Source organism: Coturnix japonica, chromosome W (genome assembly GCF_054131305.1).
Source record: "Coturnix japonica strain WE chromosome W, WE-NBRP24, whole genome shotgun sequence".
Lineage (NCBI taxonomy): Eukaryota > Metazoa > Chordata > Aves > Galliformes > Phasianidae > Coturnix > Coturnix japonica.
In genome coordinates this window covers 27,658,120-27,685,842 of record NC_140701.1, presented here as the reverse complement: position 1 = coordinate 27,685,842, position 27,723 = coordinate 27,658,120, and the positions used below count along the sequence as shown (strand labels likewise).

The 27,723-nt window shown below is 40.3% G+C and overlaps 1 protein-coding gene across 1 annotated transcript; it reads left to right on the top strand.

Moving 5' to 3' along the window:
• The first annotated feature begins 1,907 nt into the window (after positions 1–1,907).
• On the top strand, positions 1,908–4,871 carry LOC146754642 (uncharacterized). Its single transcript, XM_085527875.1, has one exon. It carries the CDS (start codon positions 2,398–2,400, stop codon positions 3,847–3,849), a length of 1,452 nt encoding a protein of 483 aa, XP_085384001.1. The 5' UTR covers positions 1,908–2,397; the 3' UTR covers positions 3,850–4,871.
• Positions 4,872–27,723: the final 22,852 nt, after the last annotated feature.

Genomic DNA, 27,723 nt, shown 5'->3' with positions numbered 1-27,723 from the left:
TCCCAGAAATACTGGTTTTCATCCCCAAAAGAAGACATTTTCTCTACAAAATGAGGCTTTGTAGCAAAATATGACACATTGTTTCCAGAATACCTTTTCTCTTCTACAAATTGAGGACATTACTAACAGAAATACCTTTTCCCCTCTACAAAATAAAGACATTTCCAACAGATATATCCTTTTCTGACAGATTTTAGAAAAATTTCACAGGAATATCAATACTTATACCAGAAATAAAAAGGTCTCTCTTAGGTATCACTCTTTACCCTTGCAAAAATATGGTTTTCTTACCAAAATAATGTTTTCCATCTCTACAAACAGCCTTTTCTAAACGTAAAGGTGGTTTTCATCACCAAAAGATATCGATTTCTCTACAAAATTATCATTTGTAGCCAAATATGACACATTGTTTCCAGAATAATTCTTTTCATCTAAAAAAGAATGACATTTCCAACAGAAATATCCTTTTCTGACAGATTTTAGAAAAATTTCACAGGAATATCAATACTTATACCAGAAATAAAAAGGTCTCTCTTAAGTATCACTCTTTACCCTGGCAAAAATATGGTTTTCTTACCAAAATAATGTTTTTCATCTCTACAAACAGCATTTTCTAAACGTAAAGGTGGTTTTCATCTCCAAAGAAAATCGATTTCCCTACAAAATTATCGTTTGTAGCCAAATATGACACACTGTTTCCAGAATAACTCTTTTCATCTAAAAAAGAATGACATTTCCAACAGAGATATCCTTTTCTGACAGATTTTAGAAAAATTTCATAATAATATCAATACTTATACCAGAAATAAAAAGGTCTCTCTTAGGTATCACTCTTTACCCTTGCAAAACTATGGTTTTCTTCCCAAACTAATGCTTTTCATCCCTACTGTAAGAAGCCATGCTTTTTACATTACTGTCTCAAAGTTTGCTGAAATGGACAAGTTCAGGCAAGTCCTGGCCAAGGTTCCAGGACTGCCTTTGTCTGAGACACACAGGAGATGGACAAGTCCGGGAGCTACGAAAGGGAGATAAGATACTGATCAATGGCCCTTGAGTGGTCTTTTTGTGTTGGCCTATCTCAATGGAGATGGCCATCCCTGAGGACTAATGGCCCTTAAGTGGTCTTTCCTGTTGGCCCATCTCAAGGAAGATTGACATCTCTGAGGAAGTCACAAGACTCTGACCCGAGCCGTCCCGAAATCTCTGGAAGGCTGGAAAGAAGGATAAAAAGGGCACGGACAAACCACGGTTTTGTGGGCATCTAGGTATCTGACCTCAGATCCCTCCACCGTTGTCCTACTGCTGCCTATTCTCTCTTCTGGGATTGCTGCTCGAGACTCTGCTCCGAGGGACCTCGCTGCCCGAGACTCTGCTTCTAGAGACCACGGTACTCTGACCATCTTTTCTGCGATTCACCGATCTGCTGCTTGCAGCCTGCTACTCCGTTGCTGCACTCCCCTACGCTTATTTTGCCCCGGACCAACGTTAACAACGTGCTACGAGACGCTGCTGCATTCAGGAGGTGACTTTTCCCCGCTTTAACGTAATTCTTGCTCTTTTCTACCTTTTTCTATCGCCTACTTTCCCTTCCCCATCACCCTAATTTTGGCATTCGTCGCTCTCCCTTCCCCGTCCCCTCAATTGTCTATTATTTCCAATAAACTGGTTGGATCAACATTTGAATGCTCTTCTTCTTAATCTCATGCCGGGCATAACATATCAAAAGAACCTTTGCCTCACTCCTAAATTGGAGCGAGACATTTTTTATTGGCGTAGTCGGCAGGATAGCCGTCGTGAGAGTGTTATCCTTCCAGTTTCTCTAAAACTTTTCTGTTTCTCCTGGAGTTGCAAGGAGCGATTGTGATAACTTAATTTGACGTGTGCACCTCTCCAGGAAGACTGCTCCACATTCTGAAACTTTCTTTCTTACGTGTATACCTCTCGGGGACGAGTGAATTAATTTTGTACTGTTTGCTTTTGTTTTACACGTGTGTGCCTCCCTGGGAAGACTATTTTGCATTGTGGTGGTTTTAAGTATCTTGTGACGTACCTTTGGTTTTAAAATTTTTGTGTGTGAGCCTCTTGTGGAAGTGGTGTGTGCTTCTCCAAGAAGTTTATTACTTTTGAGAAACTTAGAAGTTATTTCTAACTTTTTTTTTGCTTGGATGTTGAAGTTTTTCGTTGTGGCTTGCCAGAATAGCCAGGACCGATTGAGGTGTTTACACTTTCTTTGGAAGTGTTGATTGAGTCATTTGGTCTTTTGTGTAAAGGAGTGTTTTGAGCAGTTGTTGGTTTTGTTCAGTGTTTGCCTCTCTGAGGAGATAAGGAATCGCCTCCTCCCTCAGCGTAGATTTCGTTACCTGTAGATTTTTGGTTGTGAGTAAAATTATATCTGATATGGAAGGTGAAAATATGTTGTTTGATATCCTTGAAAAGCACGCGTCTCGGCCATCGTCATCAGGGATGGACTGGGCACGTGAAAATTGGTATAACTTGCAGGCTGTTTCTGACCGCATTTGCGTTTTACAACATGGGGCTCGTACCCGAGCCGGGAAAGGCAAATCATTTATTTGTGCAGTACTCGGTGCTGCTTTAAAAGCAGCCGTGGAGTTCCGAGACCAGCAGTTTGAGGCGGAAAACCAGACTATACAGTCGTTACAAGAAACAGTTAAAGCAACCCAGGAACTTGTGAAAGCTTTGCAAAACCAAATTGGAAATCTAGAAGTACAATTGGAAAGAGAGAGACATAATTCGGCCTTGTTACAGATGGCTTTTAAGGAAATTTTAACATATAAAGATACTGGTGACACTGATATTCATGGTGCACCACAAGAAAAACTGTATCCTCAGGAAGAACTAAAAGAAGCAAAAGAAAATTTTGATAAGTTTGAAACCCCAATAGCCCCTCTGCGCCCTCTAATAAAAACAGAATATACCTTTGATAACGGAGAGGACCTGGATCCTCAAATGAATGTTAAAGAAATTCCCTTTTCTGCCACTGAATTAGCAAAACTGAAAAAAGATTTTAGCCGTTCTCCAAAGGAATCAGAAACAGAATATGTATGGAGAGTCAGCTTAACTGGTGGAGACCAAATTATGTTAACCGAAAAGGAGGCTGAGGGTTATTGGGGGCCAGGAGTATTTTTGACTACTGGTGATAACCGTGCTCCCTGGTCCCTAACACAGAGGGCTGCTTACTGGGCTAGTGGTCTCAACCCTTTAGAAAGGGGAGACCCTCTTGCCATTAATGGGACAGTTGACCAATTGGTTGAAAGTGTCCAAAAGGCCGCTTGCCTGCAAATGATGTATGACAGGAAATTGCAGCCACGGCACGAATCACCTTTGATGATGCCTGTTGATCCTGAACGGATGACTCCATTAATCAGGGGACTTCCAGAATCGCTGAAACCCATAGGTATACAACTGCAGGGAAAAATACAAGCTATGCCTCAGGGAGAAAGAACCCGGCCAGAATTAGAAAGAACTGGCACCTCAGGCCATTTGCAATCAGGGTATAAGGTATGGACATGGGGGGAGGTTGCCCAAGAGTTGATTAATTATGAAAGGAAATATGGGCCTGTGGCTTCTTCCAGTAAATCTGAGCCAAGGGAGGTAAGGCTCGCAGCGACCACCCTTGCTCCTAGGCCACCTAGCCCAAAACTCTGTGGAACTGGAAGGGTCTCATTGCCAGTAAGAACAGGTAGGAGAAATATTGATCATAAACGTAATCGTCTCTGGACACTGGGCTGGCAAAAGGGCGTTCCACGAGATTTGATGAATGGATTACCCACAGTCAGGCTAGAGAAATTAGTTAACTTGTGGCCAGAACAAAAGCCCAAGGAAAGTTGATACTTTCGCCCCCTCCCCCAGATGAGAGGGAGGTGGGGGGGGGGGTGAAGGATGGATGTTTGTTAGGAGGCTCACGACTAAAAGGAGAAGATAATTGTATTAACAAAGCCCCCAAAGGGCGAGTTGTCTTGTTTTCTTTTACAGAAGATCCCCGCAGGACCTTCACGGAACAGAATGGCTTGTAGCTGATTTTAACCATTTGTGTTTTGTGACAGAAAAATTGGAAGATGTGATCATGCTAAAATACTGATATACCTCTTTATTTCATATTTTGGTTGCAATAGTATTATGTTTTGTTTGCTGTACTTATGAGTTGTGATTGGTATCAGTCTTTGGATCTGTTTAAACTTCACAATTGGGTTCCAAGTTTTTTTTTTTTCAGGTTATCCTGGCTTTCTTGTACTCATTGCACAGTGGTAATCATTCCTTTTAACCCCATATTTCACCTCTTTTGGTCAAACTTGACGGTGATTTGCATGTAACTCCATGGTGTTTCCAAATTCCTAATGAATTGGGAAATGAGCAATGGGACCTATCTAATATCTGTTAGATGTGGTCACTAAAGTGAAATTTATCATAAAACCCTTTGCACTGATGCTTTCCAGTGTCTCATCAGTACAGGAGTTCCATTCAAAACACTGTTGTTGGAAAGTGTCTTCGTTTTTGATAAGAAATGTGTATATTTCTGGGATTACTCCCTACGATTTAAATTCTGGGGTATCCTACACTATGTTGTGACTATAACAGTTCTTAGACTTGCCAGACTAGTATATATCTCTCAGCAATTGAACTGTTTTGGAAACGCTCAAGTGGAAGGTTCTCCTGACACAAATATCCCTATTGTTTTACTTGTTTATTTTTTACTATTGGTCATTGTTAAATGTATGGTTGTTTTCAATGTATGGTTGTTTTTTCTCAATTTCTATCTTTTATTCATTATGTAATATTTGTGTCAACCCCTCCTGAAGAATCACTGGGAGATGCCTGTGTCAAATTAAATGATTCCACCTGTTGTCTAAAGATTTATAATGGTAAAGCTAAACTAATTGCTGATGGTATATGTGTTCCTGTCCAAACTTGGAAAAGTCCAGACCTTGACCTTTTTCTCTGTCTTCCAGGTGTACTGTGGGTAAAATGCATCTTATTTTATCTATTGCGTGTTGTCGCAACTTTCATGTTTGTTTTGTGTATGATACCATGTTTCATTGAACTTATCCAATGTGTTGTATTGTCCATGTATTTTGTAACCTCCTCAAGTGATGGAGAAGTGGAGCACATCAAGAAATCTTTTGTAATGATTGTATTAAACATTTTAATTCCCCACCCTCACCTTCCTTTACCCTCATGCTTGCTATCTTTTTCTCACCATCCTGGATCAGCAGTGGTCAATTTTTTAAGCAAACTTTGAGTCACGGGGTGGTGTAAGAAGCCATGCTTTTTACATTACTGTCTCAAAGTTTGCTGAAATGGACAAGTTCAGGCAAGTCCTGGCCAAGGTTCCAGGACTGCCTTTGTCTGAGACACACAGGAGATGGACAAGTCCGGGAGCTACGAAAGGGAGATAAGATACTGATCAATGGCCCTTGAGTGGTCTTTTTGTGTTGGCCTATCTCAAGGGAGATGGCCATCCCTGAGGACTAATGGCCCTTAAGTGGTCTTTCCTGTTGGCCCATCTCAAGGAAGATTGACATCTCTGAGGAAGTCACAAGACTCTGACCCGAGCCGTCCCGAAATCTCTGGAAGGCTGGAAAGAAGGATAAAAAGGGCACGGACAAACCACGGTTTTGTGGGCATCTAGGTATCTGACCTCAGATCCCTCCACCGTTGTCCTACTGCTGCCTATTCTCTCTTCTGGGATTGCTGCTCGAGACTCTGCTCCGAGGGACCTCGCTGCCCGAGACTCTGCTTCTAGAGACCACGGTACTCTGACCATCTTTTCTGCGATTCACCGATCTGCTGCTTGCAGCCTGCTACTCCGTTGCTGCACTCCCCTACGCTTATTTTGCCCCGGACCAACGTTAACAACGTGCTACGAGACGCTGCTGCATTCAGGAGGTGACTTTTCCCCGCTTTAACGTAATTCTTGCTCTTTTCTACCTTTTTCTATCGCCTACTTTCCCTTCCCCATCACCCTAATTTTGGCATTCGTCGCTCTCCCTTCCCCGTCCCCTCAATTGTCTATTATTTCCAATAAACTGGTTGGATCAACATTTGAATGCTCTTCTTCTTAATCTCACGCCGGGCATAACATATCAAAAGAACCTTTGCCTCACCCCTAAACTGGAGCGAGACACCTACAAATAGCAATTTCTCCCTAAATTACTGGTTTTCATTCCCAAAAGAAGACACATTCTCTTTAAAATGATGCTTTGTAACAAATTATGACTCATTGATTCCAGAACATCTGTCTTCCCCTACAAAATAATGACATTAACATAAGAATTATCCATTTCAGACAAATTTCCGATGTATTTCACACTAATATCAATACTTACACCAGAAACAAATGTGTTCTCTCTTAGGTATCACTCTTCAATCTTGCAAAAAATTCTTTTTCTTACCAATACAAAGCTTTTCAACATTACAAGTAGCATTTTCTACCCAAAAAAGTGGTTTTCATCCCCAATAGAAATCGTTTTCTCTACAAATGGTCCCTTGCAGCAACATATGAAACACTGTTATTGGAATACCTCTTTCCCTCTTCAAAATAAGGACATTTCCAACAGAAATATCGATTTCTGACAAATTTTAGAAGAATGTCACACAAATATCAGTACCTATCCCAGAAATAAAAAATTCTCTCCTAAGAATCATTCTTTATCCTTGCAACAACATGGTTTTCTCACCAAAATAATGCTTTTTATCCCTTTAAAATAGCGTTGTTTCCCAGAAATACTGGTTTTCATCCCCAAAAGAAGACATTTTCTCTACAAAATGAGGCTTTGTAGCAAAATATGACACATTGTTTCCAGAATACCTTTTCTCTTCTACAAATTGAGGACATTACTAACAGAAATACCTTTTCCCCTCTACAAAATAAGGACATTTCCAACAGATATATCCTTTTCTGAGAGATTTTAGAAAAATTTCACAGGAATATCAATACTTATACCAGAAATAAAAAGGTCTCTCTTAGGTATCACTCTTTACCCTTGCAAAAATATGGTTTTCTTACCAAAATAATGTTTTCCATCTCTACAAACAGCATTTTCTAAACGTAAAGGTGGTTTTCATCACCAAAAGAAATCGATTTCTCTACAAAATTATCGTTTGTAGCCAAATATGACACACTGTTTCCAGAATAACTCTTTTCATCTAAAAAAGAATGACATTTCCAACAGAAATATCCTTTTCTGACAGATTTTAGAAAAATTTCACAGGAATATCAATACTTATACCAGAAATAAAAAGGTCTCTCTTAGGTATCACTCTTTACCCTTGCAAAACTATGGTTTTCTTCCCAAACTAATGCTTTTCATCCCTACAAATAGGAATTTCTCCCTAAATTACTGGTTTTCATCCCCCAAAGAAGACACGTTCTCTTTAAAATGATGCTTTGTAACAAATTATGACTCATTGATTCCAGAATATCTGTCTTCCCCTACAAAATAATGACATTAACATAAGAATTATCCATTTCAGACAAATTTTCGATGTATTTCACACTCATATCAATACTTACACCAGAAAAAAATGTGTTCTCTCTTAGGTATCACTCTTGAATCTTGCCAAAAATTCATTTTCTTACCAATACAAAGCTTTTCATCATTGCAAGTAGCGTTTTCTACCCAAAAAAGTGGTTTTCATCCCCAATAGAAATCGTTTTCTCTACAAATGGTCCCTTGTAGCAACATATGAAACACTGTTATTGGAATACCTCTTTCCCTCTTCAAAATAAGGACATTTCCAACAGAAATATCGATTTCTGACAAATTTTAGAAGAATGTCACACAAATATCAGTACCTATCCCAGAAATAAAAAGTTCTCTCCTAAGAATCATTCTTTATCCTTGCAAAAACATGGTTTTCTCACCAAAATAATGCTTTTTATCCTTTAAAATAGCGTTGTTTCCCAGAAATACTGGTTTTCATCCTCAAAAGAAGACATTTTCTCTACAAAATGAGGCTATGTAGCAAAATATGACACATTGATTCCAGAATACCTTTTCTCTTCTACAAATTGAGGACATTACTAACAGAAATACCTTTTCCCCTCTACAAAATAAGGACATTTCCAACAGATATATCCTTTTCTGAGAGATTTTAGAAAAATTTCACAGGAATATCAATACTTATACCAGAAATAAAAAGGTCTGTCTTAGGTATCACTCTTTACCCTTGCAAAAATATGGTTTTCTTACCAAAATAATGTTTTTCATCTCTACAAACAGCATTTTCTAAACGTAAAGGTGGTTTTCATCACCAAAAGAAATCGATTTCCCTACAAAATTATCGTTTGTAGCCAAATATGACACATTGTTTCCAGAATAACTCTTTTCATCTAAAAAAGAATGACATTTCCAACAGAAATATCGATTTCTGACAAATTTTAGAAGTAGGTCACATGAATATCAACACTTATCCCAGAAACGAAAAGTACACTCTTAGGTATCACTCTTCATCCATGCAAAACTATGGTTTTCTTCCCAAATTAATGCTTTTCATCCCTACAAATAGCAATTTCTCCCTAAATTACTGGTTTTCATCCCCCAAAGAAGACACATTCTCTTTAAAATGATGCTTTGTAACAAATTATGACTCATTGATTCCAGAATATCTGTCTTCCCCTACAAAATAATGACATTAACATAAGAATTATCCATTTCAGACAAATTTTCGATGTATTTCACACTAATATCAATACTTACACCAGAAAAAAAATGTGTTCTCTCTTAGGTATCACTCTTGAATCTTGCCAAAAATTCATTTTCTTACCAATACAATGCTTTTCATTACTACAAGTAGCGTTTTCTACCCAAAAAAGTGGTTTTCATCCCCAATAGAAATCGTTTTCTCTACAAATGGTCCCTTGTAGCAACATATGAAACACTGTTATTGGAATACCTCTTTCCCTCTTCAAAATAAGGACATTTCCAACAGAAATATCGATTTCTGACAAATTTTAGAAGAATGTCACACAAATATCAGTACCTATCCTAGAAATAAAAAGTTCTCTCCTAAGAATCATTCCTTATCCTTCCAAAAACATGGTTTTCTCAACAAAATAATGCTTTTTATCCCTTTAAAATAGCATTGTTTCCCAGAAATACTGGTTTTCATCTCCAAAAGACATTTTCTCTACAAAATGAGGCTTTGTAGCAAAATATGACACATTGTTTCCAGAATACCTTTTCTCTTCTACAAATTGAGGACATTACTAACAGAAATACCTTTTCCCCTCTACAAAATAAGGACATTTCCAACAGATATATCCTTTTCTGACAGATTTTAGAAAAATTTCACAGGAATATCAATACTTATACCAGAAATAAAAAGGTCTCTCTTAGGTATCACTCTTTACCCTTGCAAAACTATGGTTTTCTTCCCAAACTAATGCTTTTCATCCCTACAAATAGCAATTTCTCCCTAAATTACTGGTTTTCATCCCCAAAAGAAGACACATTCTCTTTAAAATGATGCTTTGTAACAAATTATGACTCATTGATTCCAGAATATCTGTCTTCCCCTACAAAATAATGACATTAACATAAGAATTATCCATTTCAGACAAATTTTCGATGTATTTCACACTCATATCAATACTTACACCAGAAAAAAATGTGTTCTCTCTTAGGTATCACTCTTGAATCTTGCCAAAAATTCATTTTCTTACCAATACAAAGCTTTTCATCATTACAAGTAGCGTTTTCTACCCAAAAAAGTGGTTTTCATCCCCAATAGAAATCGTTTTCTCTACAAATGGTCCCTTGTAGCAACATATGAAACACTGTTATTGGAATACCTCTTTCCCTCTTCAAAATAAGGACATTTCCAACAGAAATATCGATTTCTGACAAATTTTAGAAGAATGTCACACAAATATCAGTACCTATCCCAGAAATAAAAAGTTCTCTCCTAAGAATCATTCTTTATCCTTGCAAGGACATGGTTTTCTCACCAAAATAATGCTTTTTATCCCTTTAAAAAAGCGTTGTTTCCCAGAAATACTGGTTTTCATCTTCAAAAGAAGACATTTTCTCTACAAAATGAGGCTTCGTAGCAAAATATGACACATTGTTTCCAGAATACCTTTTCTCTTCTACAAATTGAGGACATTACTAACAGAAATACCTTTTCCCCTCTACAAAATAAGGACCTTTCCAACAGATATATCCTTTTCTGACAGATTTTAGAAAAATTTCACAGGAATATCAATACTTATACCAGAAATAAAAAGGTCTCTCTTAGGTATCACTCTTTACCCTTGCAAAAATATGGTTTTCTTACCAAAATAATGTTTTTCATCTCTACAAACAGCATTTTCTAAACGTAAAGGTGGTTTTCATCACCAAAAGAAATCGATTTCTCCACAAAATTATCGTTTGTAGCCAAATATGACACACTGTTTCCAGAATAACTCTTTTCATCTAAAAAAGAATGACATTTCCAACAGAAATATCGATTTCTGACAAATTTTAGAAGTAGGTCACATGAATATCAATACTTATCCCAGAAACGAAAAGTACACTCTTAGGTATCACTCTTCATCCTTGCATAACTATGGTTTTCTTCTCAAACTAATGCTTTTCATCCCTACAAATAGCAATTTCTCCCTAAATTACTGGTTTTCATCCCCCAAAGAAGACACATTCTCTTTAAAATGATGCTTTGTAACAAATTATGACTCATTGATTCCAGAATATTTGTCTTCCCCCCCAAAAAAATGACATCAATATAAGAATTATCCATTTCAGACAAATTTTCGATGTATTTCACACTCATATCAATACTTACACCAGAAAAAAATGTGTTCTCTCTTAGGTATCACTCTTGAATCTTGCCAAAAATTCATTTTCTTACCAATACAAAGCTTTTCATCATTACAAGTAGCGTTTTCTACCCAAAAAAGTGGTTTTCATCCCCAATAGAAATCGTTTTCTCTACAAATGGTCCCTTGTAGCAACATATGAAACACTGTTATTGGAATACCTCTTTCCCTCTTCAAAATAAGGACATTTCCAACAGAAATATCGATTTCTGACAAATTTTAGAAGAATGTCACACAAATATCAGTACCTATCCCAGAAATAAAAAGTTCTCTCCTAAGAATCATTCTTTATCCTTGCAAAAACATGGTTTTCTCACCAAAATAATGCTTTTTATCCTTTAAAATAGCGTTGTTTCCCAGAAATACTGGTTTTCATCCTCAAAAGAAGACATTTTCTCTACAAAATGAGGCTATGTAGCAAAATATGACACATTGATTCCAGAATACCTTTTCTCTTCTACAAATTGAGGACATTACTAACAGAAATACCTTTTCCCCTCTACAAAATAAGGACATTTCCAACAGATATATCCTTTTCTGAGAGATTTTAGAAAAATTTCACAGGAATATCAATACTTATACCAGAAATAAAAAGGTCTCTCTTAGGTATCACTCTTTACCCTTGCAAAAATATGGTTTTCTTACCAAAATAATGTTTTTCATCTCTACAAACAGCATTTTCTAAACGTAAAGGTGGTTTTCATCACCAAAAGAAATCGATTTCCCTACAAAATTATCGTTTGTAGCCAAATATGACACATTGTTTCCAGAATAACTCTTTTCATCTAAAAAAGAATGACATTTCCAACAGAAATACCCTTTTCTGACAGATTTTAGAAAAATTTCACAGGAATATCAATACTTATACCAGAAATAAAAAGGTCTCTCTTAGGTATCACTCTTTACCCTTGCAAAACTATGGTTTTCTTCCCAAACTAATGCTTTTCATCCCTACAAATAGCAATTTCTCCCTAAATTACTGGTTTTCATCCCCCAAAGAAGACACATTCTCTTTAAAATGATGCTTTGTAACAAATTATGACTCATTGATTCCAGAATATCTGTCTTCCCCTACAAAATAATGACATTAACATAAGAATTGTCCATTTCAGACAAATTTTCGATGTATTTCACACTAATATCAATACTTACACCAGAAAAAAAATGTGTTCTCTCTTAGGTATCACTCTTGAATCTTGCCAAAAATTCATTTTCTTACCAATACAATGCTTTTCATTACTACAAGTAGCGTTTTCTACCCAAAAAAGTGGTTTTCATCCCCAATAGAAATCGTTTTCTCTACAAATGGTCCCTTGTAGCAACATATGAAACACTGTTATTGGAATACCTCTTTCCCTCTTCAAAATAAGGACATTTCCAACAGAAATATCGATTTCTGACAAATTTTAGAAGAATGTCACACAAATATCAGTACCTATCCCAGAAATAAAAAGTTCTCTCCTAAGAATCATTCTTTATCCTTGCAAGGACATGGTTTTCTCAACAAAATAATGCTTTTTATCCCTTTAAAATAGCATTGTTTCCCAGAAATACTGGTTTTCATCTCCAAAAGACATTTTCTCTACAAAATGAGGCTTTGTAGCAAAATATGACACATTGTTTCCAGAATACCTTTTCTCTTCTACAAATTGAGGACATTACTAACAGAAATACCTTTTCCCCTCTACAAAATAAGGACCTTTCCAACAGATATATCCTTTTCTGACAGATTTTAGAAAAATTTCACAGGAATATCAATACTTATACCAGAAATAAAAAGGTCTCTCTTAGGTATCACTCTTTACCCTTGCAAAAATATGGTTTTCTTACCAAAATAAAGTTTTTCATCTCTACAAACAGCATTTTCTAAACGTAAAGGTGGTTTTCATCACCAAAACAAATCGATTTCTCCACAAAATTATCGTTTGTAGCCAAATATGACACATTGTTTCCAGAATAACTCTTTTCATCTAAAAAAGAATGACATTTCCAACAGAAATATCGATTTCTGACAAATTTTAGAAGTAGTTCACATGAAAATCGATACTTATCCCACAAATGAACAGTACACTCTTAGGTATCACTCTTCATCCTTGCAAAACTATGGTTTTCTTCCCAAACTAATGCTTTTCATCCCTACAAATAGCAATTTCTCCCTAAATTACTGGTTTTCATCCCCCAAAGAAGACACATTCTCTTTAAAAGGATGCTTTGTAACAAATTATGTCTCATTGATTCCAGAATATCTGTCTTCCCCTACAAAATAATGACATTAACATAAGAATTATCCATTTCAGACAAATTTCCGATGTATTTCACACTAATATCAATACTTACACCAGAAAAAAATGTGTTCTCTCTTAGGTATCACTCTTGAATCTTGCCAAAAATTCATTTTCTTACCAATACAAAGCTTTTCATCATTACAAGTAGCGTTTTCTACCCAAAAAAGTGGTTTTCATCCCCAATAGAAATCGTTTTCTCTACAAATGGTCCCTTGTAGCAACATATGAAACACTGTTATTGGAATACCTCTTTCCCTCTTCAAAATAAGGACATTTCCAACAGAAATATCGATTTCCGACAAATTTTAGAAGAATGTCACACAAATATCAGTACCTATCTCGGAAATAAAAAGTTCTCTCCTAAGAATCATTCTTTATCCTTGCAACAACATGTTTTTCTCACCAAAATCATGCTTTTTATCCCTTTAAAAAAGCGTTTTTTCCCAGAAATACTGGTTTTCATCCCCAAAAGAAGACATTTTCTCTACAAAATGAGGCTTTGTAGCAAAATATGACACATTGTTTCCAGAATACCTTTTCTCTTCTACAAATTGAGGACATTACTAACAGAAATACCTTTTCCCCTCTACAAAATAAGGACCTTTCCAACAGATATATCCTTTTCTGACAGATTTTAGAAAAATTTCACAGGAATATCAATACTTATACCAGAAATAAAAAGGTCTCTCTTAGGTATCACTCTTTACCCTTGCAAAAATATGGTTTTCTTACCAAAATAAAGTTTTTCATCTCTACAAACAGCATTTTCTAAACCTAAAGGTGGTTTTCATCACCAAAACAAATCGATTTCTCCACAAAATTATCGTTTGTAGCCAAATATGACACACTGTTTCCAGAATAACTCTTTGCATCTAAAAAAGAATGACATTTCCAACAGAAATATCGATTTCTGACAAATTTTACAAGTAGGTCACATGAATATCGACACTTATCCCAGAAACGAAAAGTACACTCTTAGGTATCACTCTTCATCCTTGCAAAACTATGGTTGTCTTCCCAAACTAATGCTTTTCATCCCTACAAATAGCAATTTCTCCCTAAATTACTGGTTTTCATCCCCCAAAGAAGACACATTCTCTTTAAAAAGATGCTTTGTAACAAATTATGACTCATTGATTCCAGAATATCTGTCTTCCGCTACAAAATAATGACATTAACATAAGAATTATCCATTTCAGACAAATTTCCGATGTATTTCACACTAATATCAATACTTACACCAGAAAAAAATGTGTTCTCTCTTAGGTATCACTCTTGAATCTTGCCAAAAATTCATTTTCTTACCAATACAAAGCTTTTCATCATTACAAGTAGCGTTTTCTACCCAAAAAAGTGGTTTTCATCCCCAATAGAAATCGTTTTCTCTACAAATGGTCCCTTGTAGCAACATATGAAACACTGTTATTGGAATACCTCTTTCCCTCTTCAAAATAAGGACATTTCCAACAGAAATATCGATTTCTGACAAATTTTAGAAGAATGTCACACAAATATCAGTACCTATCCCAGAAATAAAAAGTTCTCTCCTAAGAATCATTCTTTATCCTTGCAAGGACATGGTTTTCTCACCAAAATAATGCTTTTTATCCCTTTAAAAAAGCGTTGTTTCCCAGAAATACTGGTTTTCATCTTCAAAAGAAGACATTTTCTCTACAAAATGAGGCTTTGTAGCAAAATATGACACATTGTTTCCAGAATACCTTTTCTCTTCTACAAATTGAGGACATTACTAACAGAAATACCTTTTCCCCTCTACAAAATAAGGACCTTTCCTGATGTATTAGGCAGTACGAACTCACGGGATGTAACGCGATAGGCCTCCCCGTGCTCGGTAATGTATATGTATGAGGCTGAAATTGGAGCCCTATATAAGGGTCTCACACGGTTCATTAAATGCCATTTTACAGCTCACCATATTGGTGTGATCAGCGTGTAACTTGGTCATGGGGCCGTCAGATGCACATTCTCAATGATGGACGTAGTTCTTTAGGTTACCTTACACAAGGCAACAATTGGTGCCCCGTGTGAGGAGTCCTGAGAGTGAGTGTGCGACGGCTAACCGCGAGACGGACGCGAATCCTACGGTTAGATCCCGTGGAAGCGCCGGAGGGGCGATATATTGACTGCAGCTACTGATTATCCTGCGGTGAGACCGTGGAAGACCGTGGGACTTTGGGCCCGGGTATATATACAAAGGGTGCGAGGACGTACGGTGTCGAGCACCAGAAAAAACATGGATTCCGTCACAAAGGTACTATTACGGGTTTGTAAAACCCACTGCGGTAGGAATGCTCCTTCTAAGAAGGAGATTGTTGCCGTTATTACTTTTTTGCAGGAAGCGGAGCTTTCACCCTCCCCTTGTAATTTGCTCGATTCGGAGCGGTGGGAATCTTTCACCGCTGCCCTGCTCCTAAGAGCAACAAACGATTATAAGGCGGAGGAGTTAAAAACCTGGGTTTTGGTCCTCGGTGCGCTTAAAGCGGCTAAGGAGGAGAAAAAGATCCAGGCAGTCGCGAATGGGGTTTTTGGGGTGGGTTCCGGGACGTCTGGGGTCCCGGAGGGTGCGGAGGAACCGCTCCCTTGCGGCGCCTCCGTACCCAAGATGGCGCCGACCACGCCGGCCGTTTTCACAATGGCCATGGCGGCGCCCGAAACAACTCCGGAAGGGATGGCGGAAGTTGCCTCATCTGGGGAGGCGCCGCCATATTATCCCCGCCTATACCCCTGTTTGCAGAGCTTTCGTTCACCTGAGGGGGGTGGGTCCTGTCCGAGGGAGGGAGAGTCATGGGGGGAGGCGCGCCGTGGAGGCGTTAAGCCACCCCTAGACCCGCCCCCGGAGGAGGGACCTCATCCCGCGAAAGGGGAGGAACGAAAGGTACTGCCTGCCCCTACCCCTTTGGTTTCGCCTCCCAAGGAGGGGGAGGAGAAAGGGGAGGAACGGAAGGAATTGCCTGTCCCCACCCAGTCGGTCGTGGTTCCCCGGAGGAGGGGGGAGAAGTGGGAGGAGCGAGAGATATCGCGTAAGCCCACTGATTGGACTGACATTTGCGATACGATGAGAGAGGTGGGGCTCAAGGAGCGGGACTGGGCGGTGTTCCCAATTGTAGTCAAACAGGAGGGACCGGTTTGGGTACCTTTGGAAGCAAAAGCAGTTGCTCGGTTTATAGAGGCGATTGACAAAAAGGGATTGAGATCCCCGATGACAATGAGTGCCTTTGAGGCTCTCGTAGCCCCAGGTCCCCTACTCCCATATGATATTGAAAGCCTTATGAGAGTAGCCCTCGAACCAGTACAGTTTACTGTGTGGAAGGAGGAGTGGATAATACAACTCAAAGCTGTTTTAGCACAGGCTGCGCGCGATCCACAGCATCCAGCAAATGGGAAGGAGGGAGATCCAAAAACAGATTTAATGAGGCTTTCATGTTCATCTGCGGATTTGGCTGGATCTGCAGAGAGGCAGCTTAGGGACCTCCGCCCAGGAGAGCTGCTTGCCACCACGGGGGCGGCTACCTCTGCTTTTATACACTTTATAAGAAAAGCAGAGCCTGTAGCCCCGTGGTCAGAGATTATGCAGGGTCCCTCAGAGTCATTCTCTGAGTTTGCCAATCGATTGATACGGGCAGTAGAAGGATCGGAACTGCCTAAGGAAGCGCTGACATTGTTGGCTCCCAATCACACTGCAATGATAAGTGTTATGAAAAAGATCGATCTAGCTCGACGCCAGAAAAGGTCAATAAAAACATTGGACCAGGATTGTAGTGATGAGGTTCAGCTGTGGGGTCCCACAGCTAGAATCTTTGCATCCGTCTTAGCTCCGGGAGTAGCTTCAGCCCAGGCCCTAAGAGAAATTGAGAGATTGGCATGCTGGTCCGTGAAGCAAGCTAATGTCACCACAGCAGTCCTGTCGGAACTCCTGATGGACGTTAACAACATCAGACACGCTGTTCTTCAAAATAGAGCTGCAATTGACTTTCTGCTGCTTGCTCAAGGGCACGGGTGCAAGGACTTTGAAGGGATGTGTTGTTTCAATCTGAGCGACCACAGCGATTCGATACATAGGAAGTTGGAATGGATGCAAGAACACACGAAGAAGATCGCAATAGATGATGCATTCGGAAGCTGGTTGGAGGGACTGTTTGGTAATCTGGGCCCATGGCTTAAGCAGTTTCTCAAAGTATTAATCATAGGTATTTTATTCTTTTTAGCTTTAATGATTTGCTTACCTTGTTTGTTTCAGTGTGTCCAGGGTTGTTTACAGCGTATGATAGAAAGAATGTTTAACGAAAAAATGGAGTACCAACGGGTATATGATAAACTTTGAGAAGAAGAAGGAACTGTATAAACCCAAGATGCCTTGGATATAATCATTAGAAAACTACTGATGTTATTAGATATTGCACTACCTACCTCTGTAGCTTGTCTACCTCACTTTTTAGATAACTTATTAAGTTTAAATTATAGAGACTAACATTTTTATATTAGGATTAAGGATTAGCGTTCGGGATGTAACGGGGCATACTTTATCGAGCATGGAGAGGGGGAAATGATGTATTAGGCGGCACGAACTCACGGGATGTAACGCGATAGTCCTCCCCGTGCTCGGTAATGTATATGTATGAGGCTGAAATTGGAGCCCTATATAAGGGTCTCACACGGTTCATTAAACGCCATTTTACAGCTCACCATATTGGTGTGATCAGCGTGTAACTTGGTCATGGGGCCGTCAGATGCACATTCTCAATGATGGACATAGTTCTTTAGGTTACCTTACACAAGGCAACACTTTCCAACAGATGTATCCTTTTCTGACAGATTTTAGAAAAATTTCACAGGAATATCAATACTTATACCAGAAATAAAAAGGTCTCTCTTAGGTATCACTCTTTACCCTTGCAAAAATATGGTTTTCTTACCAAAATAATGTTTTTCATCTCTACAAACAGCATTTTCTAAACGTAAAGGTGGTTTTCATCACCAAAAGAAATCGATTTCTCTACAAAATTATCGTTTGTAGCCAAATATGACACATTGTTTCCAGAATAACTCTTTTCATCTAAAAAAGAATGACATTTCCAACAGAAATATCGATTTCTGACAAATTTTAGAAGTAGGTCACATGAATATCAACACTTATCCCAGAAACGAAAAGTACACTCTTAGGTATCACTCTTCATCCTTGCAAAACTATGGTTTTCTTCCCAAACTAATGCTTTTCATCCCTACAAATAGCAATTTCTCCCTAAATTACTGGTTTTCATCCCCAAAAGAAGACACGTTCTCTTTAAAACGATGCTTTGTAACAAATTATGACTCATTGATTCCAGAATATCTGTCTTCCCCTACAAAATAATGACATTAACATAAGAATTATCCATTTCAGACAAATTTCCGATGTATTTCACACTCATATCAATAATTACACCAGAAAAAAATGTGTTCTCTCTTAGGTATCACTCTTGAATCTTGCCAAAAATTCTTTTTCTTACCAATACAATGCTTTTCATTACTACAAGTAGCGTTTTCTACCCAAAAAAAGTGGTTTTCATCCCCAATAGAAATCGTTTTCTCTACAAATGGTCCCTTGTAGCAACATATGAAACACTGTTATTGGAATACCTCTTTCCCTCTTCAAAATAAGGACATTTCCAACAGAAATATCGATTTCTGACAAATTTTAGAAGAATGTCACACAAATATCAGTACCTATCCCAGAAATAAAAAGTTCTCTCCTAAGAATCATTCCTTACCCTTCCAAAAACATGGTTTTCTCAACAAAATAATGCTTTTTATCCCTTTAAAATAGCATTGTTTCCCAGAAATACTGGTTTTCATCCCCAAAAGAAGACATTTTCTCTACAAAATGAAGCTTTGTAGCAAAATATGACACATTGTTTCCAGAATACCTTTTCTCTTCTACAAATTGAGGACGTTACTAACAGAAATACCTTTTCTCCTCTACAAAATAAGGACATTTCCAACAGATATATCCTTTTCTGACAGATTTTAGAAAAATTTCACAGGAATATCAATACTTATACCAGAAATAAAAAGGTCTCTCTTAGGTATCACTCTTTACCTTTGCAAAAATATGGTTTTCTTACCAAAATAAAGTTTTTCATCTCTACAAACAGCATTTTCTAAACGTAAAGGTGGTTTTCATCACCAAAACAAATCGATTTCTCTACAAAATTATCGTTTGTAGCCAAATATGACACATTGTTTCCAGAATAACTCTTTTCATCTAAAAAAGAATGACATTTCCAACAGAAATATCAATTTCTGACAAATTTTAGAAGTAGGTCACATGAATATCAATACTTATCCCACAAATGAACAGTACACTCTTAGGTATCACTCTTCATCCTTGCAAAACTATGGTTTTCTTCCCAAACTAATGCTTTTCATCCCTACAAATAGCAATTTCTCCCTAAATTACTGGTTTTCATCCCCAAAAGAAGACATTTTCTCTACAAAATGATGCTTTGTAGCAAAATATGACACATTGTTTCCAGAATACGTTTTCCGTTCTACAAATTGAGGACATTACTAACAGAAATACCTTTTTCCCTCTACAAAATAAGGACCTTTCCAACAGATATATCCTTTTCTGACAGATTTTAGAAAAATTTCACAGGAATATCAATACTTATACCAGAAATAAAAAGGTCTCTCTTAGGTATCACTCTTTACCCTTGCAAAAATATGGTTTTCTTACCAAAATAATGTTTTTCATCTCTACAAACAGCATTTTCTAAATGTAAAGGTGGTTTTCATCACCAAAAGAAATCGATTTCTCTACAAAATTATCGTTTGTAGCCAAATATGACACATTGTTTACAGAATAACTCTTTTCATCTAAAAAAGAATGTCATTTCCAACAGAAATATCGATTTCTGACAAATTTTAGAAGTAGGTCACATGAATATCAACACTTATCCCAGAAATGAAAAGTACACTCTTAGGTATCACTCTTCATCCTTGCAAAACTATGGTTTTCTTCCCAAACTAATGCTTTTCATCCCTACTGTCATGGTTTTGTAATTTTGTAATTTTGCTATCAGTATTCCACATCATAACATCATGTCAAGTATGGATACTTCTATTGAATGTGCAGTCCACAGAAGAAGACTACATATCCCAGAGAACAACAGTAGTAACAATAAGTCACGGGACTAGGACTCTATATAATCTCGTTCCCAGGCTGGAGTGCCCTCCTTCTTCTCTCGAACTTCTCGGAGAGTGGGAAGCATTCTAGCCGTGTCGCCTAAAGTTCACAGTAGGCCTTTCGGTTTTCGGGGACTCTCTCTCTCTGTTTCGTTCGATTTTTTGGTCTCAATTATATTATATTGTGTTATCTTGTATTTCGATATCATATTTAGTAAAATAAGTTTTTCCTCCTTAGATTGTCGCTGTTTTATCCCACTCCCCTTTTCCCCCTCCTTTCCAGGCCCCGGGGGGGGGCCCACGGGGTGGCTTCCCCTGTCACGGGCATAGGTAAATCTAAGTAACCCGTGACAGATTTTTTGGTGGAGAATGCGGGCATAGAGCTTTTTAGCTTTTAGAACGACTCTCTCTTTGCTCTTAAAGAGCTTCGTTACGGGAGTGTTGGGAGTGCTATCTTTCCGTAGCTGCTCACGGAGAACGTGACCTTGAAATACCAGACAAATTGTCAACATTAAGGGCTGCTGCACATTCTCAGCATTGCTATCTAACTTTTGTGTAGAAAACAAAGGGATTTCTTTCTCCCTTAGAGCAAAGCAAGCTAGCTCTGACTTTTACAGAGCCTGCCAGCTATGAATCCACTCTTCATCCCAGTTGCTCTGTTTACGGGATTGAAAGAAATTATGATCTTCTTAAAGTATTGGTCAACTATTAACACCATAATTTGGTGTTGTGGAATTGTGCAGGTATATAGCCTAATAAGGTGGATACTGATGGAGACACCTGCCTGGTACTTTTATGAGATGTGGTATGGTCAGAATTTTTGCATCTACACCCCAGATGGAATTGTGAATCTTACAAACACTTGCATCCCAGGTGGAACAGGCAATTTTACAAATACTTGCATCCCAGATGGAACAGGCAATTTTACAAACACCACCATGTTTAATTCATTGTACAGGCTAAAAAAACCCTTTTTATTTAGGTTGTACTCTCAGATTTCCACACGCCTTTCAATAACTGAGATAGCGCTCATACTTGCACCCATGTTATCACTATCAGTGCATGCATATATGTTCCTATGCATTCGTTCTATGCGGAATTCTCCTCCAGAACCAGAGAATGATGACTGGCAGGGAATATGGCAAGGTTTAGGAAAAGTCTTAGAAGCATGGGGACCCGCAGTGCCATGGGATTTCACTCTTGAACACCTAAGGGACCCTAAGAAATTAAGTGAGTATTTGGGTCAGAGATCTAAGGAGGTAAACCTTATGTGGGGTTTGGCTTATGCATACCGTGCTTTGTATCATACTATTCTGGAGAGAGAGAGTTTCCGATCTGAGATTCAAGCCCAAGTTAATTCTGATCAGTCACAGGAGGCATCAGTAGCAATATCAGTTGCCCCTGTGGAAGGCAAGAAATGGAAACGGGTGTCCATGCGTCTAGAACGAAAAGAAGGAGAAGCACAGGGGGGGGCAGCAGAAGACCTAGGTGCCGGGCATGGAGCAGTACCGAAAAAAGCAAAGGCAAAAACCAAGAGGCATGAAGAAGAGACTGATGATGAGGAGGAAATCACCTATTGTCGACCTCTGAAGCTGACTGAAATCCAAGGCTCAAGAAAGGAGTTCACACGGCGTCAAGATGAAGGTATCCTTGCTTGGTTGCTTCGCTGCTGGGACAATGGGGCCAACAGCTTGTCTCTAGATGGTAATGAAGCTCACCAACTAGGAAGCATTGCCCAAGATGCAGGTATCGACAGAGGGATTAGCAGATGTTCGGATGGAGCTGCCACTCTCTGGTTGCAGCTGTTAGAAGCCGTGAGAGAAAGGTACCCCTATAAGGATGCTTTGAAGCCTAAATTTGATAGTTGGAATACTGTCCAAAAAGGTATTCAGCTCCTGAGGGAATTGGCCATGGCAAAAATGTTGTACAGCCCTGATCCAAGCGAACTTGACCCTGAGAGAGTGAGGGCCGATCCTGACATGTGGCAGAAAATCACAAGTACAGCTCCAGAGAGAATTGCACAGTCATTGGTATCAGGATCTAAAGGATTCGGGGACAGATGGCCCCGAGTTGTTGAGCTGATTATAATGCTTCAAACCGTCGATCAGCAGCTCCCCCAACTGCATGCCGCAGTTTCTGCCATCTCACGGCTAGAAAACCGAGTAGATGAAATGTGCAAGAAATTGTTTCCATCAACTAATCGTAATGATCCCGTAATAGTATCAGAAACAACTGATGAAGGTCAATCCTCGTACGGGCCACCAGGTCTAATGAAGGATCTGATCAAACTAGTCCAGTCCTACTCCCCACCTGCATCATCAGAAGTCTCAGCTGTTAAACGCACACGCTTCCCAGCTCGAGCAAAGAACAACAGTACGATTGCACCGCGTGTTTCCATGTAGCGCTACCTACGTGAACGTGGAGAAGACATGAGGAAGTGGCATGATCAGCCCACTTCTGCACTACGAGCACGGGTGAAAGAACTACTAGACATACCAACCACCAGTGGAGTTGCTCCAGTCATCACAGGTAACCAATAGAGGGGCCCTGCCCTCAGTCAGGGGAGGGAAAGGGATAATAGAGTTTATTGGACTGTGTGGATTCGATGGCCTGGCACATCAGAACCACAGGAATATAAGGCGCTGGTGGATACCGGTGCACAGTGCACCCTAATGCCCTCCAGTCACGAAGGGACAGAATCAATCCATATTTCTGGAGTGACTGGGGGCTCTCAAGAATTGACTGTGCTGGAGGCTGAAATAAGCCTCACTGGCAAAGACTGGCAAAAACATCCTATTGTGACTGGCCCAGGGGCTCCATGTATACTGGGTATTGATTACCTCAGAAGGGGGCATTTCAAGGATCCTAAGGGGTATCGATGGGCCTTTGGGATAGCTGCTGTAGATATGGACAACATTAAGCAGCTGTCTGTTTTGCCTGGCCTGTCAGAGGACCCGTCTGTTGTGGGGCTGCTACGAGTAAAAAAGCAGCAGGTACCGATTGCTACAAAGACAGTGCACAGACGGCAGTATCGCACCAACAGGGATTCCTTGCTCCCCTTTCATGATTTGATTCGCCAGTTGGAGCATCAGGGAGTGATCAGTAAAACTCACACACCTTTTAACAGTCCCATATGGCCAGTGCGTAAAGCCAGTGGAGAATGGAGGCTGACAGTAGACTACCGCGGCCTGAATGAGGTCACACCCCCATTGAGCGCTCCTGTGCCGGACATGTTGGAACTCCAGTACGAGCTGGAGTCAAAAGCAGCCAAATGGTATGCCACCATTGACATTGCCAATGCCTTCTTCTCTATTCCTTTGGCCGCAGAATGCAAGCCACAGTTTGCCTTCACCTGGAGGGGCATTCAGTATACTTGGAACCGTTTGCCCCAGGGGTGGAAACACAGCCCAACCATTTGCCATGGGTTGGTCCAAACTGTACTGGAACAGGGTGGTGCTCCTGAACACCTGCAGTACATTGATGACATTGTTGTGTGGGGTGATACAGCAGAAGAAGTTTTCACAAAAGGAGAGCAGATAATCCGGATTCTTCTACAAGCTGGCTTTGCTATTAAGCGAAGCAAAGTAAAAGGACCTGCCCAGGAAATTCAGTTCTTAGGTATAAAGTGGCAGGATGGACGTCGTCACATCCCAGCAGATGTGATCGACAAAATCACTGCCATGTCTCCACCAACTAGCTAGAAAGAGACACAATCTTTCCTGGGTGCAGTGGGCTTTTGGAGGATGCACATTCCAAACTACAGCCTCATTGTAAGCCCCCTTTATCAGGTAACGCGGAAGAAGAATGATTTTGCATGGGGCCCTGAGCAGCAGCAGGCTTTTGAACAGATTAAACAAGAGATAGCCCGTGCTGTAGCCCTGGGGCCAGTACGGACTGGACAGGATGTAAAGAACATCCTCTAGACTGCTGCTGGAGAGAAAGGCCCCACTTGGAGTTTGTGGCAAAGAGCCTCAGGAGAGACCCGAGGCCGACCCCTGGGATTCTGGAGTCGATCATATAAGGGGTCTGAAGAGTGCTACACTCCAACTGAGAAGGAGATCTTAGCCGCGTATGAGGGGGTTTGGGCTGCTTCCGAAGTAGTCGGGACTGAAACACAGCTCCTTTTGGCACCTCGACTGCCAGTGCTGAACTGGATGTTCAAAGGACAGGTTCCCTCCACCCATCATGCTACCGATGTCACCTGGAGCAAGTGGATTACGCTGATTACACAGCGAGCGCGAATGGAAACCTCAATCGTCCAGGAATCCTAGAGGTAATCATGGACTGGCCTGAAGATAAAAAGTTTGGAACATCACCAGCAGAAGAGGTATCACGTGCTAAAGAGGCCCCACCATACAACGAATTACCAGAAAATGAAAAGAAATATGCCCTATTCACTGACGGATCATGTCGCATTGTAGGGAAGCATCGCAAATGGAAAGCTGCTGTGTGGAGCCCCACACGACAGGTTGCAGAGGCCACTGAAGGTAAGGGAGAATCAAGTCAGTTTGCAGAGGTAAAAGCTGTCCAGCTGGCCTTAGATGTTGCGGAACGGGAGAGGTGGCCAATGCTGTATCTTTATACTGACTCATGGATGGTGGCAAATGCCTTATGGGGGTGGTTACAGCGGTGGGAACAAAATAACTGGCAACGGAGGGGAAAATCTGTTTGGGCCGCTGAACTATGGAAGGACATTTCTGCCCGAACAAAGAATATGGTTGTAAAGGTGCGTCATGTGGATGCACATGTGCCCAAAAGTCGGGCTACTGAAGAACAACAAAACAACCATCAGGTAGATAAAGCTGCTAGAATTGAGGTGGCTCAAATCGACTTGGATTGGCAGAATAAGGGCGAATTATTTCTAGCTCGATGGGCTCATGAGACCTCAGGTCATCAAGGAAGAGACGCAACATATAAGTGGGCCAGAGACCGAGAGGAGGACTTAACTATGGACGCTATTGCGCAGATTATTCATGATTGTGAAACATGTGCCATAATTAAACAAGCCAAAAGGATGAAACCTCTCTGGGAGGAAGGGCGGTGGCAAAACTATAAATATGGGGAGGTGTGGCAGGTTGATTATATCACCTTGCCACGATCTCGCAGTGGTAAGTGTTATGTACTCACTATGGTAGAGGCAACCACTGGGTGGCTTGGAACATACGCAGTACCCCATGCAACTGCTCGAAACACCATATTAGGTCTTGAGAAACAAGTCCTGTGGCGACATGGCACCCCAGAAAGAATTGAATCTGATAATGGGACACATTTCAAAAATTCTCTTATAAATACTTGGGCCAAAGATCATGGCATTGAGTGGATTTATCATATTCCCTACCATGCACCAGCTTCTGGTAAAATTGAACGATATAATGGGTTGTTGAAAACTATGTTGAAAGCAATGGGTGGTGGAACATTTAAGCACTGGGAGAAGAATTTGGCAGAAGCCACTTGGTTGGTCAATACTAGAGGATCTGTCAATCGTGATGGTCCTAATCAATCTAGCCCCCTACACACTGTAGAAGGAGATAAGGTCCCTGTTATACATGTAAAGAACATGTTGGGAAAAGCTGTTTGGGTCCTTCCAGCTTCTGGAAAGGGCAAACCTATCCGTGGAACTGTCTTTGCCCAGGGACCTGGGTGCACTTGGTGGGTAATGCAGAAGGATGGGGATGTTCAATGTGTGCCACAAGGGAATTTGATGCTGGGGGAGTGCAGTCAATAATTTTATGTATCTATCTATCTATATATATGTTTGCATATGTAGTGTATTTTAGTTATTATAGTTGTACATTTAGTTATGTTACATGCAATTCTACTATTTAGCTATCACAATTTTACATACGTGTATATATATGTATATATTAACCATGATGTAATAATGTAGAATAAGGGGTGGAATGTCATGGTTTTGTAATTTTGCTATCAGTATTCCACATCATAACATCATGTCAAGTATGGATACTTCTGTTGAATGTGCAGTCCACAGAAGAAGACTACATATCCCAGAGAACAACAGGAGTAACAATAAGTCACGGGACCAGGACTCTATATAATCTCCTTCCCAGGTTGGAGTGCCCTCCTTCTTCTCTCAAACTTCTCGGAGAGTGGGAAGCATCCCAGCCGTGTCGCCTAGAGTTCACAGTAGGCCTCTCAGTTTTCGGAGACTCTCTCTCTCTCTCTGTTTCGTTCGATTTGTTAGCCTCAATTATATTATATTGTGTTATCTTGTATTTCGATATCATATTTAGTAAAATAAGTTTTTCCTCCTTAGATTGTCGCTGTTTTATCCCACTCCCCTTTTCCCCCTCCTTTTCGGGCCCCCGGGGGGGGGGGGCCGTGGGGTGGCTTCCCCTGTCACGGGCATAGGTAAATCTAAGTAACCCGTGACAACAGTGCACTCTGATACCCTCAGGTTTCGAAGGGACAGAATGGATACATATACATGGGGTGACTGGGGGTTCGCAGGAACTATCTGTGTTGGAGGCCGAGATAAGCCTCACTGGTAGAGACTGGCAGAAACATCGTATAGTGACTGGCCAGGGGGCTCCTTGCATACTTGGAATAGATTACCTAAGAAGGGGACATTTCAAGGACCCCAAAGGATACAGGTGGGCTTTTGGAATAGCTGCTATAGAAACAGACAACATTAAGCAGCTGTCTGATTTGCCTGGCCTATCAGGGGACCCGTCTGCTGTGGGGTTACTGCGGGTGGAAGAACAACGGGTACCAATTGCCACGAGAACAGTACACAGACGACAGTACCGTACTAATAGGGATTCCTTGCTCCCTATCCATAAGCTCATTCAACAACTAGAAAGTCAGGGAGTAATTAGTAAGACCCATTCACCCTTCAATAGCCCCATATGGCCAGTGCGCAAAGCCAGTGGAGAATGGAGGCTAACAGTGGACTATCGTGGCCTTAATGAGGTCACACCCCCATTGAGTGCTGCAGTGCCAGACATGTTGGAACTCCAGTATGAACTGGAATCGAAAGAGGCAAAATGGTATGCCACCATTGATATTGCCAATGCATTCTTCTCTGTCCCTTTGGCCACAGAGTGTAGGCCACAGTTCGCTTTTACTTGGAGGGGTGTTCAGTACACTTGGAATCGTTTGCCCCAGGGGTGGAAACACAGCCCGACCATCTGCCATGGGCTGATCCAAGCCACGTTGGAACAGGGCGGTGCTCCAGAGCACCTGCAGTATATAGATGATATCGTTGTGTGGGGTGATACAGCGACGGAGGTTTTTAAAAAAGGAGAATGGATAATCCAAATCCTTCTGTCTGCTGGTTTCGCTATTAAGCGAGACAAAGTGAAGGGCCCTGCCCAAGAAATCCAGTTTCTAGGGGTGAAATGGCAAGATGGGCGTCGCCACATCCCAACTGATGTGATCAACAAAATTACTGCAATG